The sequence below is a fragment of the Eschrichtius robustus genome, chromosome 3 (genome assembly GCF_028021215.1).
Source record: "Eschrichtius robustus isolate mEscRob2 chromosome 3, mEscRob2.pri, whole genome shotgun sequence".
Lineage (NCBI taxonomy): Eukaryota > Metazoa > Chordata > Mammalia > Artiodactyla > Eschrichtiidae > Eschrichtius > Eschrichtius robustus.
The window spans coordinates 15,015,945-15,035,373 of NC_090826.1; the positions used below are offsets into that span (position 1 = coordinate 15,015,945).

Here is a 19,429-nt window from a genome sequence, read left to right on the forward strand (position 1 = left end):
ATGAGCTGGATGGAAACGGGAGAGCTGGGAGCCCTCGGCCTGGCTGGGTGCTCCCGACCGCTGGCTAGGACGGCTGCCAGGGTCGGGGCCTGGCACTGTGGGCCTGGTGAGATGGCCCCTTCCCTCCTGACACACGTGGGGAAGGTGTGAGTGTGCAAGTGAGTGTGGGGCTGCCACGACGCCTGGGTCACAGCAAGTACCGCTTACTGGAGGAACTCGAGCGAAGAAGACCCACCTGAGCCCAGCGCTCACACCCTGGGGTCACCCCAAGACGTCTCCAACCCGTCCCTCCTCTACTCCTCCTGCCTCTGCCCTTCCTCGTTATTTCCTGCCTTGAGGCTCCTTCACTGACCACCCGGCCACAGACTAGTCACTGCAGCCGCTGCCGGGGCCATCATTTGAAGACACAGATCTGATCAGATCAGTTGACTACTTAAAAAATCTTAAAGCCCTCCGCACTACCTGTGGTGGTGAAGGCGTCTCATGTGGTCACTTGGGCTCCTGCAAGAGGCACCCAAAGCGTGGCGCTGCGTAGCACGCCCCAGGGAGGCCTGGCGCCTCCACTGGACTCCGCGGTTCTGGCCCCACTCGCGGGGCCTGTTTCTGGGGCCACTGGTCCACTGCCGCTGCCCACGCTGCCTGCTCGAGGGGCTGCCAACGGAATGTTCCCGGGCGCCCACAGGGCAGTGTCCTGTTTACACTGAGCCGACTGACTGCTCAATGCATTTCTGTGCAAATGCTTACTGAACATCTCTTAAATGCCAGGCCTACAGATAGGGGACAGATTAAGACCAAAAAAATGCAGTGTGGCAGAACGCAGCTTTCTTTTTCTTCTAGGCAGACAAACCTGGGTTCACATCCCGGCTCTGCCTGCTACTTAGATAAGTCACCACAGCAAATTACTTAATAGCCTGAACCTCAGTTTCCTCACCTGCTAAATGGGAGTGATAACTCTATGCTGTTGACAACCCAATCAACGGAGACAGCCCACATTACCACACGTGTTCACTCTTGACCACTGATTTGCTCAGCTTTCCTGGAACCCCTTCGCTCCCCATCCAAGAGAACCAGAGATGTTTTCCCAAGGCTCATCTGGGACAAACAGCTAAACCCGCAACCCTCATTTCCCCTGTATGCGCAGAAGCTACGCATCATTAACTTAGATTTGTCACCCTCATTGCTTCCCTGCCCCTCCTTTTGCAGTTACTTACTTTGGAAACCAGCCCCAGATTTAATGCACCTCAGATGAGTTACGCGACCGGCCGCAAGGATGATGACAGAAGCATGAATTTCCTCATGAAAGCCCAAGAGCACAGGCAATCCAAACAGGCCCGCGGGCCAGCACGGTGCGCTGAGGACAGCCACTCATCAGGCCTGCGTTTGGCTTGGCAGCGGGCGCTGCTCACAGCAAGCCCAGACCCTGGCCGTGGGCTGACAGCTCTGATTTAAACTATTAGCAAGGCTGAGGATTAAATATTTGTCCAGGTCACCGTAAACCGGGTGGAATTATAAACAGTTCGGAGCGGTAAGTGATGCAGGAAACAGTCTCCGGATACGGGTTTAGGATTTTCCACCACTCCCCAGGTGGCAGGGTGTCGGGGAGGACGGCTGTGAGAGAGCCAGCTGCCTGGGGTTCGGCGGCCCCTCCCTGGTCAGTGGTTCCTGGAAGACAAGGGCCCATTTCCACGCAAAAGGATGGTCTCTGCCCAGTGAGCACTAGCCTCTGGGATGGTGTGGGGACAGCCCTGCCCAGAGGCCAGAGAAGGGGACCCCCGAGATCCCTTGCGGCTCTAGGCCCTGTGACACGGCAGAGGTGGTGCAGGTTCTGCATGGAGAGTGTGAGGCTCCGACACGCAGCCCAGGCACCTGCCTTGCACTTCTACTGTTCAAGTGCACGGAGATGCTTCTGTGACTGCACTTAAAAAGAGCTACTAAATGTATCCTTTCTGCCACATTTTAAAAAATTAATGGTTATGAAAAGCGTAATTATTATCTTACTGAAAAAGCCATTTTGATATTAAAAGGAATCCTCATGAAGTCAGGCACTCCCAGGATGAGGATGGCGACGGCCATCTCTGCCAAGGAAGGCTCCCTCCTGAGGCCGTTCTGAGGGATACTGCGCTGCAGCCAGCACCGGCTTCTCTGAGGCCAAGTCTCAGAGGAGGCTCAGGCCACGCTACCCGCCTGTGCTTCCTCTTCCTGTCACACAGAGGCGCCACTGCCCTGCACCGGCACTGGGTTAAGGCCTTCCCTTCGGGTGGGGCTGCTAAAAGTCCTCAACAGGACTCTTAAACAAGGGTCTTCAACCTGCTCAGAAGCTTCAAGTAGCACGTGAAGCAGAAGTGAAGACAAGTCTGCCCCGGGGGAGGCGGCACCTTCCGGTCCAAGCTCCCAGCTCACCTCACACGCCGGAGAAGGGACACCTTGAAGATGGGCTGCTCATGACACCTCAGCCAAAGACGGGCAAGAGAAAGGTACACAGCAGCTGTGATACTGTGATGTATAAGAAATACACAATTTGGTCATTCGGATGACCAAAATACATTTCTCACGTACATCTGGTCTTTATCCATGGTTCCGGGCTCACAGCTCCCAAACCCTTGGAATCTCCTGGGCGATAAGAGCCAATGGGAGCATCTTTTGTTACATTTGGTCTCTTGTCCTCAGTTCCTGAAATCAATCGCTTCAGGGCCATAAAGGTGAAATGGGTGCCTTGTCGCTCATAACAAGCCCCTTTCCACCACAACTGGGTTTATGTTAATGAGGTGACTTTTGGAAAGTACCAAAGCATGGGGGCTGGTTGCCAGGGGAACCAACCATAAACAGAGGGGTGGAACTTTTAGTCCTACCTCTGATTTCCAGGCAGGGGAGAAGGGCTGGAGGTTGAATCAATCACCAGTTGCCAATGAGTTAATCATCATGCCTATGTAATGAAGTCTCCACAAAACCCCACGAAAGATGGGAATCAGCTTCCAGGCTGGGGAACCAAACTGCTTCCAGGGGCCCCAGAACTCCGTGAGAACGAAGCTCCTTTGTTTGAGGCCTCGCCCCGCGGATCTCCTCATCTGGCTGTTGATGCGTAACCTTTAAATGTCCCTTGGAATAAATCTGCAATCTAATGAGTAAACGGGTTTCCTGAGTTTTGTGAGCAGCTCTAGCAAATTAATCGAACCCAAGTAGGGGGTCATGGGAACCTCTGATTTGTATCCAGTAGGTCAGAAGCACAGGGGACAACCTGGACTTGCCACTAGCGTTGGAAGGTGTGTCTCAGGGGAGGAGGGCAGGCAGTCTTGTGGGACTGAGCCCCGGACCTGTGGGATCTGACGCTATCTCCTCCAGGTAGAGCGTCAGGCTCGTAGGTGAATTGTAGGGCACCCTGCTGGTGCCTGGAGTACTGCTTGCTGGTGGCATGGGGAGCCGCCCCCCAAGATGGAATTAGGTGCAGAACCCCAAAGAGTAGCACTCGTCAAATTTTAATGTGCACATGAATTACCTGGAGAATTCTGTGAAATTTAGATCCTGATTTGGTGAGTCTGGGTAGGACCCCAAGCTCTCTGCATTTGACAAGCTCTTCCGTGGTGCTGACGCTGGTCCCTCCTGGACTACACTGTGAGAATAGCTGTGAGGTTCCCTCCAGCTGCAGAGCAGAGGCTCTCCGAGAGCCCTCCTGCCTGGCCGGGCTGTTCAGGACCAGAGAGGTGGGAAACAGAGCAAAGCAACGCTCCTCACCACATCAAAGGAGCCTGAAGTGCAGAGACACGCTGAGGGCGAGGAGAGAGAAGCCACGGCCAAGCCTGCGGTCACCTGGTCCTAGCACGGCAGGGAGCCGGCTGGGAAACGGCAGGTGGCGGTCAACCACAGGTGGCTCAAACGGCATCTATCTGGAAATGCGAAGCCCTGGTTAGGCGGTGAATCAGAGCTGGACAAGCTCACCCTGAAGACCAGTGCCCTAGAAAGACGGTTATCAGACTGATGTCTCCCCCCCATGGAAGTCTTTGGTAGCCAGGCTGGAGAGCTCCAAACTTGGCCTTGAACTAATACGAAGACAGAGTCCTCTTAGTTAACGTGCAAGGAAGAAAGCCGGAAGGAACAGCTAACACCTGGATGACCAAAACCGAGATTCGACATTATCTGTCCCTGGCGGAATGGACAAACACCAAAACCTGAGTTCACATGTAAAACCTCATTTTAAGAAAAGATCAACTGCACAAGAACAGAAGGGAAACCCCCGGACCGTCAGCAGCTCGTGGGAAAAGAGATGGGGGGGGGGGGAGCCAGTGGGGGCCATTTAGCCAACTGCACACCTGTGAGGTGCCAGCAGAGCAGCACGGGGCCCATTCCGGATGCCTCTTTTTATGGAGACTGATGTAAAAGGAACGGGCTATCCCCCAAGGCAGTGAGCTCCCTGGTCCTACCCGAGCAGAGCGGCACAAACTGTCCTGTCAGGTTGGGAGATGACCTCTGAACTCTTCCCATGGCAAGACCCTGTGACTCAAGCAGTCTTTGGACTGCTTTGACCAGACATACCCATTTTTTCTGTATGAGGTGAACGAATATTCTGAGTTTTGAAAAGTGCCCTGCTGGGGTCAAAAGTGGAGGATGCCGGTGACTATCATTCCGTTGCACCCCTGCATCCCTGGAGCACTGCTGCGGGGGCCAGAGCTGAGCAGAGAGCAGGCGTGTACCACAGGGCACCGGCCTGGGGAGGCCGGTAAACCCGCTTGGATGCTTAAGAGGCTCTCCCTCTTCTGGATCCCTGAAGCTTCTTTTTCAGTCCTTTCTCTCCTTTTGGGGACCCTGGCTACTATCCCCCAGCAGCCTGCTGCCAAGCCCCTAGGCTGACCCCCTGGCTGCCGTCACTCCTCACTGCCCACCCCCATCCACAGATCACGGCCATCCGTTCTCGCTGCAGAAAGCACCTCTCCATTGTCCAGTGGCTGCGGGCTGCCCACACCCAGCCCCCTCTCGACTGTGAGAAAGCTGCCTGATTTCACTCTAGGAAATCAACACCCACACCCCTGTTCGTCTCCTCGACCATGGGTAGTCACATGACCCTAGCGTCAGGAAGTGATTCTGTCCTGGACAAGTAACCCGACCCGGCAGTGAGACGTTCCTGGGGTTATACGGCAGACCTGCTCTGCGAGAGAGGCTCTCCCCCAGGATGGCCAGAGGCTGCCAGGAGCCCCCGCGTGGAGAGCCAGAGTCCCGCCCACATCATTCGTGTCTTAGACCCGGGTGGGCTGAACGATGTCCGAACGTCACAATTAGGTGAGCTGACTCATTTCCATTTTCGCTTAAGTCAGTGAGAGTTTCACTTCCGTCACCTGCAACCAAGAGCCCTAATACATCATCTAAGCCACAACCGAGAAATTAATCCATTCTAAAATGTTACCAGCAGTATGCCCTAAACATCACGGGAGCATCTTAACATAAACGCACCTTGACCCCAAGTAAAACCTCCCGTGACTGAATGTCGGGAAACACGGACAGGCCTGTGGGGAGATCACGTCAGGCGCAGGGGCTGCCCCAGGACCCTCTGTGGGGCAGCTGCCCACTCACCTCCACACACGGCCAGCCCTGGGGCTGCAGCCGGGGGCACTGACCACCCTACCTGTCTAGTGAGGCTGCCGCCGAGGTTCATGGTGCCAGAGCCGGATTTGTTGGTCTGCAGCCACAGCATCACCGTGGAGGTCAGCTTGTAGTGGGCGGTGCGACCGCTGGACTTCTCCTGCAGGATGAGACAGAGGTCAGAGCCTTGGGCACAACCCTGAGCTGAGGAGAGCCCGAATGGCCCCTGAATTCAGGTCATTCTAACACGTCCCTTCCTAACACGTCGCCATGACATGACCTTACAGCATCCCAAATGGTTTTTAAAGGGGCCGAATCTGCGGTCACTGTATCCAGGTTCTTTGGGGATCTTTTTCATCAATGACTACTGCGATCCTGACTTATCTTTATCCACATGGCTGTGGGCACTTTTAGCAATCAGCAGGGGTTTATACGTCACAACATACCCCCATCAGGAAGCACCTGCTAGGGAACAGGCCGCACCGTTTGGGCTGCCAGCTGCGGGGGGGAGCTGTACCTGCACTTCCACCACGTGGATGGAGTCCCAGCAGCCTTTGATCTTCTTTGATCCATCTCCAGCCTTCTTTATGAGGATCACTCCAGCAAAACCATGATCCAGATCCCAGAGGTAGACAGATGAGACGCCGCCTTCAAAATACCTGCAGGAAACAGGCCCACGTGTCCATGAGAGGTAAAGCCCGTCAAATTACAGATCATCATCCCAGGTCCCAGGGGTGGTCGTTTGGCAAAGATTCATCTACTAAATGTCTCTCTGGGATTAACGACCCTCCCTACGGTGGCTCCAGGGTTGATTCTTGCATGTGTCCTGCTCATTCGTTGGTCAGGGGAGGGGATGAAGCATCCTTTCGGGTGGGGGGCTCACAGAAAGAACACGGAATTAGGAGTCCAAAAGATGAGTCTGAGTCTGAGCTGCCCTTCCTCTGGCTTTGTGGCCTTTGGCAAGCTGACCCCACTTCTCTGGGCTTCACATTCCTTCCAGACGAAGGATCCAGCAACGTGTGTGACGTGTAACAGACCCTCAATGGGGCTCATTACTACTGAGTAATCGTTATCGTGTGATACTCCTATCTTTTGGGATGGCTACTTCACAGGCGAAAAACAGGAAAAACAGAGCAACCACAGTCCAGACTTCTCCCACTGAGAGCAGACAGGGCTCTGTTCCCCCCCGGGACGCTCCAGGGCCTGCACACACTGGGGGCTTCTGTGGGTTTTTCAGAGCAACCTGCTGCAACACTGTAGCCTGAAACGAAGGGCTAAGGCTGGGACCGAGCTTCCTCCGCAAGTCTGAGGCAATACTGAAAAATTCCTAATTCAGATCAAATGCAGGAGGGAAAGAAAAGGCCAGAGGAGCAAAGGAAATCAGGCAAGGATCCCAAATTCAAGGGCACCAAGGCAGCGGCTGTCCGTACAGGTCCGAGGAGCTCAGAAAGCAGAGGCGGACCACCAGCTGACGTGCAGCGCCTCAAATTCTGCTGACGACCAACTACGACTCTGGAAAGATGGCGTCTCTGGTGGCTAATAGCACACTCTACCAGAAAGTCTGTGGCCTCTCTGACCCCATTTAACCCTGCATCAATGGTGCCGCAGGTGCACTCCGGGACTCTCCAGGAGGCCCGGGGCTGTGGCCTCGGATGTGAGCAGGCAGGCACCGAGACACACGGGCTGGGGAGTCAGGCAGGCACGGGTCCCCACGTCCGCCCCGCCAGTCACCAGTTACGTCATGCGCTTATCCGCCCAATGACTACTTATCAAGAGCTACCAGCTGTGCGAACTGGGCCTTAGTTTCTTTATAAAGCAGGGACAGTACTGGGACTTCCCTGGTAGTCCGGCTAAGGTTAAGAGGCTCCACGCTCCCAATTCAGGGGGCCCGGGTCTGATCCCTGGTCAGGGAACTAGATGTCGCATGCCACGACTAAAAGATCCCACATGCCGCAACTAAAGACCCGGCACAGCCAAATAAATAAATAAATAAATATTTAAAAAACCAAACAAACAGGGATGGTATCTACTTTCTAGGATTGTTGAAAGACAAAAACTATACAGGAAAGTAGATACCTGACCAAAGATGATTATTTTCATAACAAAAACAAGTAATAAAAATAAACACGTATATGAATTACACCTCGATAACGCTGTTACATAATAAAAAATATACATGGTAAATGCTAATATTTAGAGAATGTAAGCGATGGGTATACCAAGAATTCTTTGTACTCTTTTTTGGACAATTTTGCTGTAAATCAAACTCTTTCAAACTAAAAAGTTTTCGTACAAAGGCCAGTATGTGATATACACCAGGGTGTAACCGAGAGACAATCAGACGGAAGAGGTAGTCTCTCTTCACGCTGGAGAGCTGCAGGGCCCCGTGGCTGCTTTGTCTCTGGCTCTGACCCACCGCAGGCCCACTGGGCGTGGCGCATGAGGGTCCACACCTCCGCCTGCTCCCCTCGCGTCCTCCCCGCCAGCAGTCCTCAGGGAGACTGTCCCCACTGCTCCATCCCGCGCTACCCACTGCGACTGAGCCGTCAAGTGAAATTCACAGCTGTCTCCCCTGGCCAGTCGGCCCCAGAAGGCAGGTGGCGGCAGGAGGCTGTATGAGGTGCCAGCCCCGGGGCTAAATGTTGGTCAAAAGATTGAGGGACTGAGGTTGAGGGATTGAGGGAAAGGAAAGATTGAGGGATTGAGGACTTTGGCTTCCAACCAGGGCAGCAGAGCGTAGAACTGCAAGGAGAAAGCACGGGAGAAGGGAGAGACAAACCTGCGGGTCCGAGCTCGGCGCCAGCCCAGGGCAACTCCGGGAAACTGGCCAACGCTGGGCACTCGGGGACCCCACTCAGGAAGGCGCTTTCCCTTGTTCTAAATCTCTCCCCAAACCCCAAGTAGGTAAGTGTTCTGGCGTAGAGCCTGAGGCACCCCCCCCACTTCCCTCCACAGGGCCACCGTGACCCGGCCCAGCCCTGCAGGGAGCTGGTCACACGCCGGGCCACCCTGGAACGCTCCTGGGACATGTGGGGACGCATCAGTCACCTTGGGACCAGACCCCTCGCTCAGGTGAGCAGGCGGCATGGGCTCCGGGGTTTTGGTGCCCCCTCCCCCAATTCCCCGGGGAAGCACAGCAGCACTACCGCGGGCGGGAAGGGCAGCCCAGGGCAGACCCGCCAACACCGTCCTTTCGGTGACAGATGGCTGGGTTCCATCGCATGGTTTTCCCTTTCTGCCTGCTTGTCGGGAGAGCAGCCCCACATCAAAAGGGAAAAAACAACTTTTAAAAATGTGGCTTTTCTTGTGCTGGCAGAAGTGGGCCGCTAATTCCTTCTTTCCTGGAGCGAAGGCGCGAAGCCCAGCGGGCGTGTTCGTCCTTCTGCCCCTCGAAGCCCACGGCCCCCCGCCTCAGGCGCCTTCCAGCCCAGAGTGTTGTTCTTGTCTCTGTGCTGGGACTCGGGGGAGGGCAGGTCAGGCTGCCCTGGGAGGGAACCAGCGGAGGGCCTGGTGGCTTGACAACCCTCCTCGACACCACCTGGCAACCAGTTCAAAGGCACCGGATGGCCTGTGGTTGAGCCCTCTCAGTCCCCTCCCTTAGATTTCTGTTTTCTTCCAGAAAAATAAAACAACAGCATTACCGTTCTGCGGGGCGGAACTGGCCATTTCCACTCCAAAGTCCCACCTCACGGCCCGGCTCCCCCTCCGGGCAGCTCCTCCCGGCATCCTCAGCCTCCCTTGTGGGCCACACTGACCAGGCCCAAAGTTACAAAATGTTGGAGACAAAGGAGGTAAAAATGCAAGCTCGACTCTGATGCTCACGTGGGTTACTATTCTTCCCCCAAATTAAAAAATTTATTAGAAGAACATTATTTTAAAAAAAGGAAATTTAAAATTTAGCCCACAACACCATAAATCAGCTTATCCCGTAAATCTCATTTTTCCAAATTCCCCTCCGGTCTCTGTCCAGACGCTTACTTTTTATGTAACTGTAGGCACGGCAAGGGGACTGGGCTGGGCTCGGCTTTCCTCACTTGGCCGGAATCACGAGCACCTTTTCCACGGAGCCACGTGACCTCCGTAATTGGTTTCATAGCTGGGACAGTGTCCCGTCGGGTAGTACCCTCACTTACAGGCGGTCTGACTTTCAGTGAAGAGATGAGGGCGGCAGCACCAGAGTGGCCACTGTTCCTCGTGCTGTTCAAGAGCGGACCCACATTCCATTCACCTAAAGGGACCTCTGGGGACGCGCACGGCTGCGAGTCTCAACCTGACGTTCCAGGACAAAGGCACTGGAGGACGCGTGATGAGAAGGGGCCGCTCAGAATCGCCCAGAAGGCCAGCCTCTGTGGCAGAGTGGCTGCGGGGCACGGACAGCCCCCGTCCCACGGTTTATAGCCCTGCTCTGCGCGTGAAGCGTTAATTAAAGAGGGACCTCAACAAGTTTTTGGAAATTTATTCTTACCTACTTGTACTTTGATCATAATGACATGAAACGGGAAAAAAAATAATTTTTACGTGGTTCACATTTATGAGTTTTTACATAAAGGCTTTTGTGGGTATTTTAAGAATGTGCTAAAATGTTGTCTGAAACCACATAAAGCCATCTGAGGAGTCGCCCGCCAGAACTAACAGCACACACATGGAAGCACTGTAACTGGCCTTTGTATATTTAATGAGTCAAATAGTATTAATACTGTTTAAATGCTAACATGCTATTTCAATAAGGGGGCTCTGCCATCCCTGGCGACTCACTCTCGGGCCGCGCATGGCAACATGAACGAAGCATCAAGAGTGGCCTGGCGCTGCGAGCGGGCTGCCGATGGGTTCACTCGGCCCGCCTGTGCTCTGCCCCTGCTCCACAGGGGAGGGAGGGAGGACGGTCCCAGGACCACTGCCATGGCCCAGCTGCGCTGGGCACAAAAGGGAAGGCCCAGAGGTCTCTGGTCAAGGGGGCAGCTTGGGGAACATCTTTAAAACGTGGACGCCCAAAGACGAAACCCCTGGGCTTTTCTTAGGCCTGGCACCTTCAGGGAGTGAGGGCTGAAATCCGCACACACGGTGAGGAGGGTGAACGACCTGTTAGCCACAGGGACACAGGGACAGTCTGTGGGGACACTGCGGAGAAGCCGGCTTGGAAAGTCGAACCAGGGAACAGTGGGGCCTTTCAGAGCTCCAGGAACGTCAGGAGTAGGGGAACCGATAGACCGACCCAGACCAACCCGGGAACAACGAGAGGAAAACGATGCTCTGATGTCCACCCAAGAGTGAACCCTTTCAACCAAGTGCCATCGGCTCCACAGTTGGTGGCTTTCAAGATCTTCCCAGCAGATTAACAGTTTTTTTAAGGCAAATGGAACTGCAGAGAATTCAGACAGCTGGCATTAAGGAGATGGGGGCACCTGGATTGGCTCCGTTAAGTCCCATCATCTGAAAAACAGTATGTTGACCACAACCAGGTTTCATAAACTTCAAAAGACCAGGTCACCAGGGCACAGCTCTGTGCTGGATAAGCCAGGAGCCACAGGCAAGCCCCTAGGGTGGGCTGGCTATTTACCCGCACAGCCAATCACACTGAAGCGCCTGGGCGAGTCAGACCCTGAACCTGCATCAGCGAAAAGCCTGGGGTGTCAGTGACTCTCTTTTTCCCAGAGAGCTATGTCGTTTCCCCCTGAAATGCACTCTTCCACTTGACCAAAGTCAGCGTCACACATACAGATTCTATGACCATAACTCTCCAACCTCAGGACTTCTGGGGAGGAGGAGACAAAAGAGAAAACATAATACTTCATACTCAAAATGACCTACTTCACAAAAGGGGGAAAAAAAAAACAAAACAACCAAACCTATTTCGGCTCCTAAAGCTTTATGGAGTGTTTGAGGCTGAGGTGTGCGTGGAGACCGGGATGGAAACTTGTCTCAGGAATCTGGGCTGTAACCAGGCTTGGCCAACGCGGGGCTGCGCATGTAACAGGGAAGCCGGGACTGGAATCGGCTTGGAGGTTGGCCCTCCCTCTTTCCCATCAAATTGCCTCCTGGGAGAATAGCTGGACTTGCGGCTCTAATACAGAGGCCCCAACAGGTAATGAGTCACATGCCATGACCCCCACAAAAGAACCACAGCCAGCACAGATCTGCTGGGAGCAGGGTTCATTCAGACGTGGTCCTTTAGCCGAAAGCGGGCTGGGCAGCCTTCCCAGGACTGGGCAGGAGGCCGGAGCGGACGTGGATCTCTGGCAGCGTGATGACACCTGCGATTCGGAGGACGGGCAGTCACCCCCAAACCCAGACAAGTCGGTGGCGGTGGGTGGGCAGCACAAGGCCACACCCTTAGGTGCTGGAGTGTGAGCTTCTGCAGTCGGCTTCATTAAACAAAGCCAAGGCAAGGAATATTTATGCGGCACCAATGTGGTTTTCTCATTTGTAAGATGAAAACATTGGCTCTGAGGTTCACTAGGGTCTCTCCCAGCTCTGACACTCCAGGATCAGGTGGCTGCATGAGGGCCGGTGTGAGGCAGACTCTGAGTGCCACAGCGCAGATTCCAAACATCTTAAGTTGACCAAAACTCTGCTTACACACCTCCAGTGACAGCCGTTTCCACCACGGTTTTCGGAACGCGTCCCAGAATCTGCCCACGGACACGGGACAGGTATTCTGTGGACATTCCTTCCAGCACACACAGGTGCAACAACCCCCAGAGCAAACATGCCGATCGGCTTAGGCATGCGCGACTTTAATGCCAGTTGCACTTAGATGTGCACATCTGGACCGTGGCTGCGGCGCTTTACAGCCTCGCTTTACGAGGTTTTTATTTTTTTACTTAAAGAGGAATAATGAAGGCCTCTCTGGAAACAATGGTTCTGCTGCAGGGGCCGCCGAGCTGGCCTGGCACCTGACCACGCCGTCTGCACTGCATGCCACCCGTGAGCATCCTCCGCCTCTCCGGGCTACCCGTGAACACACTGCCCACCCCGGAGGATGTGGACGGTCAAGGCCTTCTGGAGTCGCCATCGCCATCGCCCAAGAGCTGCCGTTTTTGAGAACCCATTCTGTGTCAGGGGCTCTGCATACATTATTCTACAGTTAAGATGGTGGAAACCCAGAGAGCGAAAGGAATGCACCCAAGTCACACAGCTGAGAACTGGGGAGCTGGCTGCCCCAGAGCCACGTCCTGTTCTCATGGCCCTGGTTTAGCCTGTGAGGCTGGACTTAGGTGAATTCACACACACACACACACACACACACACACACACACACACACACGCTGTACACAATGCTGCCTCAAGGTGCAGGAGAAAGTCAGGGAAGGAAGGAAGGGGTACACCAAGTGGCCAGGAGTCTGGGCAACACCGAGAACCCTGCACTGGGAGTTCTGGAAGGAGGGCCCTCCACTTCAGGGTGGCAGCAGAGGCCTGCTGGCTGAACCGCTGGAAGACCAGCCACCCTCGATCCTTGCACGAAGCAGCTTCCCTGGCAGCACAGGGTGCCCGGCAGGACCAGGCAGCACCACCACCACCGGAGGAAGCCGGTCCTCGCTTCAGCCCAACACGTGCAGCCACACGACCCGAAGCGTGACTGGCTGCCGTGCGGGGACAGAAACCCAGGAATCCTGGAGGAACCAGAGTCCTTGATGCTGACTCGGGGATCATGTTTGTAAATGAGCTTGTTTTCTGCACGCTCCTGTTTTCCATTTAACTTTCTTCCAGCAGATGAAAAGCAGACAGTGCGTGCCAAGGCAAGCAGACCCTGGGCACGACCTCAGGAACCTGGCGAAGGGGACCCACGTGGACGCACCATCACTGGCCTCCAGGCTGGGGGGCAACGAGTGGCCTGTCTGGACCCTGCGTGCATGGGCTCTGGGAACCGCAGGAAATGCCCCTGCTTCAGAGCAGGGCTCAGAGCAGCTGAAACTTACACCACGAGAGCAGGAAGCGACTCGACCCAACTCCCCACAAAGCAGACAGGGCTTCTCTCCACGCGTCTCCCACTCGATCAAAACAGCGCAGCTGAGGCGACCCTGGCTTCCCCCTTAGCTGCCTCCAGCACTCTCACACCGGCCCAAGACTGGCAGCCGGAGGCCCACAGCAGGCAGGGCGGGTTCTCAGAGGCCCTCCAAACGCATGGGTGAAGATACGAATAATGTATGTGGAAACCCAAACACTAATTACGCTGCCGACAAGCTCAGAGCCAGACACGACTTCCCCGCCTTTACACCGCGGTCCCTGGGGCACAGGATGTGTAGCAAGCGGCACTGTGGCAGGGTCCCTCGGGAGACCTTCAGACACACACGGGAGAGAGAGGCCCTCCACCTCCGGGCAAGGGGGAAAAGGTTCACGCGGCGGGGGCCACCCAGACCTGTGTGAAGGGGCAGGCAGCCAGGCCGATGGCCAATCCCGATGGTCCAGGTCTCACCTGCCCCAGAACTTTCCTGAACGATTCCATCACCTCACGCTTACTCTGCTCAGTGCTTCCACCCATCTCCCAGCTGGGTTCTGACTCTGGACACCAAAGGTAACTTGGCCTGGCTGCTTCTGGTGGTGGGAAACACAGGGTAACCTCAAACCATACGTGTCGCTCAGCCAGACTAGTGGGAGACCAGTCAGGACCAAGCAACCAGAATAAGAGGAGTCCGGGTCAGGGTCTTCCACCCCAGCCTCCAAACGGCTTCTGGAGGAATCTCTCAGCACGTACAGTCAGAGCTGTCCCACGTACCCCGGGACCCTCCAGACCCTTCCCCAGGCGCTGAGGACTACACCCCAGGCCTGCGCCGGACAAGGGCCCGCGCACCTCTCCCCACGGCTCCTGTCCCCTGGCCACACCAGCGAGCCCCTCCCCACCAGGTTACACGGCTGAGCCTGCCTCCCCACGACCACCTGAGCTTCCACGATTCGCTAGGAGGACTCACAGGACTCAAAAGAGTCGTGCTTGCAGCCGTGAGTTATTCCAGGGAAAGGAGACAGGGCACAAGCTGCCGAGGGAGGGAACCGGGTAGAAGCTTCCAAGACCGCCCCTGCCCCGCCCCGGGGAGTCACACGAGGTGCGCCTAATTCCCCAGCGATGGGCCGGGACCGCGTGTGAAGTGCTGTCCCCGGGGAGCCCACCACCCCCACCCCGAGCCTCGGTGCCCAGGGTTCCTACTGCTGAGCTCCTCTGCCTGGCACACACCGCAACTCCAGACTCCAGCACGGAGGCTGCAGTGCTGCATAAACCATAGCGCTTGCGCAACAGTTTCCACGTGGTGACTGCTCCTATCAGGGAATGGAACAAAACCTCCCAAGTCCAAGTTCCCAGATGCCAGCCAGGCCTGCTCTGACGATGCTCCTCTGCGACAGGGACGCCCGCTCCAGTCAACCCACGGCCCCTCCCCGGCCACTACTGTAGATGCAGCGCCCAGTTTCTGGTCCTTCTCAGCACTTACCAAAGGGTGCGAGTCCTTTGTTCGTTTGTTCACGTCTTTCCCTGTGTACCTCCTCACGCCTGTTGGGCCCAAGGGGCCCGCCTGACCCACCCCCATGGCACCTGCAGTGCTCAGAGCACGGCAGGCTCTCGGGAAGTATCTGTGGCTCCATCCTAAGTACTCTCTCCCGTCAGCACAGATGGGAACTACTTCACTCCATTTCTGAAACAGATTTACTCAAGGTCTTGCTGCGGTCTATGGCAGAGCCCCACCAGAACCCGAAGCCTCCTAACGCGGCCTGCTGCCTCGCCACGTCTGCACCAAAACCGCCCCCCAGCCACAATCAAAAACACATCCACACAGGTCACTGCTGCAAGATGAGGATAATTCTGTCACACTTGAAGGTGCGAGTGGACACCATGAGTGCAAGGTGAGCCTTGGGAACAGCGCCTGACTGGCTGCCCTCACCCCCCACCCCCCCCCCCCAACATGGGCAGTGGCACCTTGCTGACAGATAAGGAAACAGAGGCCAGAAAGTGGACCACTCGCCCCAAGTCAGTGAGTAAGGGCAGAACAGAGCATCAAGGCCAAGTCTCTTTCAAAGCCCAGCGCCTCCCCACTCTGCAGCCTGACCCAGATACAGTGACTTCTGCTGGGAGGTGTCTGTGCCTGCTGCCAGGGTGTCCCCACCGACCACCAGTTATCTGCTTCCCATACTTCGGCTACCTCCATTTCATCAGAAAGCCTCCCACTGCCACCTACGCGTCCCATCAGGACTGAAACACTGAAACTCTCCAGGCCCGATGCTCACATACCAGGAAGGGGTAGCCCCGGGGAGCCCAGGGTAAGAGGTCTGAGAAGGCAGCTGGGAACATGGAGTTTCAAGGACCCAAGAAACCAAGGCAACAAGCTTTTTCCTCACGGGAACATGGATGCCCCGCCCTCGCTGGGCTGGTGTCGCTCAAACGTCATCTGACAGAGGCGCAGAGAATGGAAGGAAGGAGCGGAAACAGCCACAACTGTGACCCGGTCCCAGCGGGGGAGAGGAGGCAGGGAGCCGGGGGAAGGCTCATCTGCCAGCGCCCGGCCGCTGCCGGAGAGGCTCGCGGGCTCTGGGGCTGCCACAGGGACGCCAGCCTTGTTTCACTCTGTAAACGTCTTCCAGACAAGAAGGGCTGATTAGGAAACCTAATTAAGGCTTTTGAAGATTATCTCAGACCCGAAGCAAGGAAGAACACAAAATGCCTTCCCGCCCCGCTCCTCCACCCCCTAGACTCTGGCCTTCGTTAAGCTTTGATTTCAATCAATTGCACACCCACTAAAATTAACTTATAAGGCCAATAAATTGCAACCGCATGTTTGAAGGTATTATCTGCTGCAAGCCAAGAGCCAAGGATCGCAGAGCACGGGGCAAGATGCCTGGCACAGATGGGAGCAATCATCTCTGAAAGAAAGCAGTGCCAGCCCCTTCGGTTAGAACATCTGGTCTCAACAGAACCTGGGCCGACAGAGGACCCAGTGTGAAAGCCAGAGTGGGGAAGGTTTCCCATCTTCTCTGGGAGCCTGAAAACTCAAAGCACTGATCGTGGGGTTCATGGCAGCCAACTGGTGGCTCACACCACAAATAAGATGTTTCTCTGGCAGCTGCAAGTGCTGACCCTCTACTAAGTCTCTCCCAAGAACGATGGCTCACGCAGGTCACGTGATGAGGTTCTGTGACCGACGAGCTACCCCAGGCTTAAGGCCTGAGAAAGCAGAGACAACTCTGCCAAGAAAGCAGTGACCCTGTGAGCCAGCCACCCGAGAGGCGGCCCTTTCTGTGACCTCTCCCTACTCCCCAGGGGCTAACTGAGCCAGCCCATGAATTAGAGCCAGGAAACCATCTGGGGGCTTGGCAGAGAACGAGAGTAGCCTGGATGTCAGCGACCAAGGTGGGAGGGCTTGCGGGGAGAGAAGTGATGACGTCCCAGACGACTGGAGAGCTGATCAGGGCTTCCCCCAGCGCCAGCACTCCAGCAAAACCTGCCCATCATCTCCTGAGCATTTTTGGCAAATGGACTATTTTTCATCTAAAATCAGAGTTGTGCTATCAACGGTTGCTTAACAGTTATTCTCTTGGGGAAAAGTTACCACCACAATCCCTTTCTGTCACTGGTGACAGCAAAGAAGGAAATCAGTAAATGTGGGAGGGATGGGAGGATGGGAGGGTGAGAACGTGGCAGGGACCTGGGAGGAGCAGAGGGGAAGCCAGGAACTGGGGGGCTTCAAAGGAAATCATGCAGGACACACAGCTCACCTCCCTGGGCCCCTACGTGCCACATGCCCACCTTGGGAAAGGAGTTGTGCTCCAAATTGCTGGCACTTTTAAGCTATATGGAGAAATGCTGTGCACAGGCAGGAGAGAGGGGGGCCACATCCCCACCGGAGCTGTAAGCCAGAGGGCCTGTTGGTCAGTGTGTCCCTGGCCTGGCCCCTCACTCGGACCATACCAGTTCCATATCCTAATTCCCTACAAAGTCAAAACCTTTACAGCCCCAGGGATCAAAGCCCAGAGCCCGAGGACAGAAGCCAAGGCTTTTCCCTCAGGACGCTGGGGAAGAAGCTTTTCTCTCTCACTGCAGAGAGAAGCCTCCGTCGCCTGGCCTGGATTGTGTCTCAGCTGGCTCCATGCTCCCCGAAGTCTCCTTCCACTCATCTTGGTAAGGAGAACATCAGGAGTAAGAACAGGCTGATGGGCCAGGACCAGCCCAGGAGGAAGGGGAACCAGGAAGCTGTCTTCACTACCGTGTCCACAGGTTCAGTCTTAAGGCACAGCGAACAGCTGGGGAGGGGGAGAGGTCCACGCCGGAGGAGGACATGGCAGGAAAGAGCACCTTAGGCCTCTTTTTTTTGTTTTGTTTTTATCCTGTTGGGTTTTTTTTTTTCCTTTTTTCCCTGTGCCACACAGTTTGTGAGATTTTAGTTCCCCAACCAGGGGGTTGAAGCCGGGCCCTCAGCAGTGAGAGCGCAGAGACCTAACCACTAGACGGCCAGGGAAGTCCCCGTTTTTCTTCTGTCGACCCTCCAGCCCTTCAGAAGCCAGCAAATCTCTGTGAGCTGAGTTCAGCGGGGCCTTCCCAGGGTAGAGCGAGGGTCCTTCCTGCGAAGAGTCATGGAACAAGAAGCCCCCGAAGGCTCCTTACAGCAGCTGCTCCACGCAACACAAGGGGTTTCTAATTCTAAGCCCGAGGGCCAGAGTCTGGCAGCTTTCAGTCATTTGAGGGGGGGAGTGGTCGAGAGGCCGGAGCACAAGCCAAACTCAGTCCTAACTCTGCAATCCATCAGGGTCCCAGAATTCACAAACACCACGTCGTCAGGAATAAAGTCGGGGTCAGTACAGGGGACGGGCCTGTTCGTCACAGTCCTCAACCCCCGGGGGGCACAGGCCGAGCCCCACTTCGGAGCGGGGCACCCTGGAGCGGCGGCCGTCCGCATCCAGCCCTCCTGGGAGCGATGGTGTGCCGGTCCTCTCCTGGCAGCGTCCTTTCAGTCACTCTCTCTTCCTTCTGGCAGGGGTGGGGTCTGCCTGAGGCTCCGGCACCCCTCGGCAAGCCCAGGACACAGGCCATCTTCCCGGCTGCTCGGGCGGCAACTCGGCAACCAGAGCCAGCAGACCGTTGAGGCAGTGTCGGGGAGCCTCCCCTCAGAGGAACCGCTGCCTGAGCCCACGTGTCCACGTGAAAGGCAGGCAGGTGGAAGAATCCACGGAGGAGCGCGGTGGCTTCCTTCACTGGGATGACAGCAAAGGAGTCTTCCTTCCTGCGGGAAGAGGTCTATACTGCGGAGGGGCAGGGATGAAGGATAAAGAGGAAGGCATGACCTACTGCCCCTGCCTCCCTTGGAACAATCTGGTCCCTAGAAAACCTGGAGCAACCACTGGCCTGTGCTGCTCAAGGCCTCCGAGCCCCTTGCTAACCTCCGTCTGCTCCAGAACCACAGGGAGAAGAGCTCAGGCTCTGGCCCTGCCAAGGTCACTGACATGGCCACCAACAAGTCACAGGGCACTCTGACGACGGGGACTTCCAGAGGTGAGCAAGGTACTGGGAGGGAGGGGGCAGGGAAGGAGGAATGGAAAGGAAGGAAAGAAAGAAAAAGGAGACTTGCGTTCGTAATTACTAGACCAGAAATGAGTTGGCTCATCAAGTGTGGTCCAGCTGGGAAAACGGTCCTCACGTACGGCCTCAGGAGGGGGCGTCCTCAGGACACTGATAACACAGGGTGCTTTGAAACTGCTGACTCTGGTTGCCCAATGACAGCTCTAGCCAGCCCGGTGGCCTGAGGTTGCTGTGACAGGGAGAACTGGGCCTCCCCTCACATACAAGGGCATGAAGGGCCTCCTGCCCTCCTCTGTGGGCGCCACCTGCAGGCCTTGTACTCTCTCCTCCCCCACGGAAAAGCACACTGATGCCGCTGGGGACAGACGG

General features: G+C 55.8%; 1 protein-coding gene across 2 annotated transcripts in view; it reads right to left on the reverse strand.

Annotated features, from left to right (window-relative positions):
- CAPZB (capping actin protein of muscle Z-line subunit beta) overlaps positions 1-19,429 on the reverse strand; it is a 136,556-nt gene that overhangs the window by 12,909 nt on the left and 104,218 nt on the right. For both annotated transcript variants that reach the window (XM_068539048.1, XM_068539047.1), the window contains exons 5-6: positions 6,086-6,227; positions 5,612-5,728 (exon numbers count right to left, since the gene is read on the reverse strand). In XM_068539048.1, the coding sequence (XP_068395149.1) occupies positions 5,612-5,728; positions 6,086-6,227 (259 nt within the window). The remainder of the gene's footprint in view (positions 1-5,611; positions 5,729-6,085; positions 6,228-19,429) is intronic.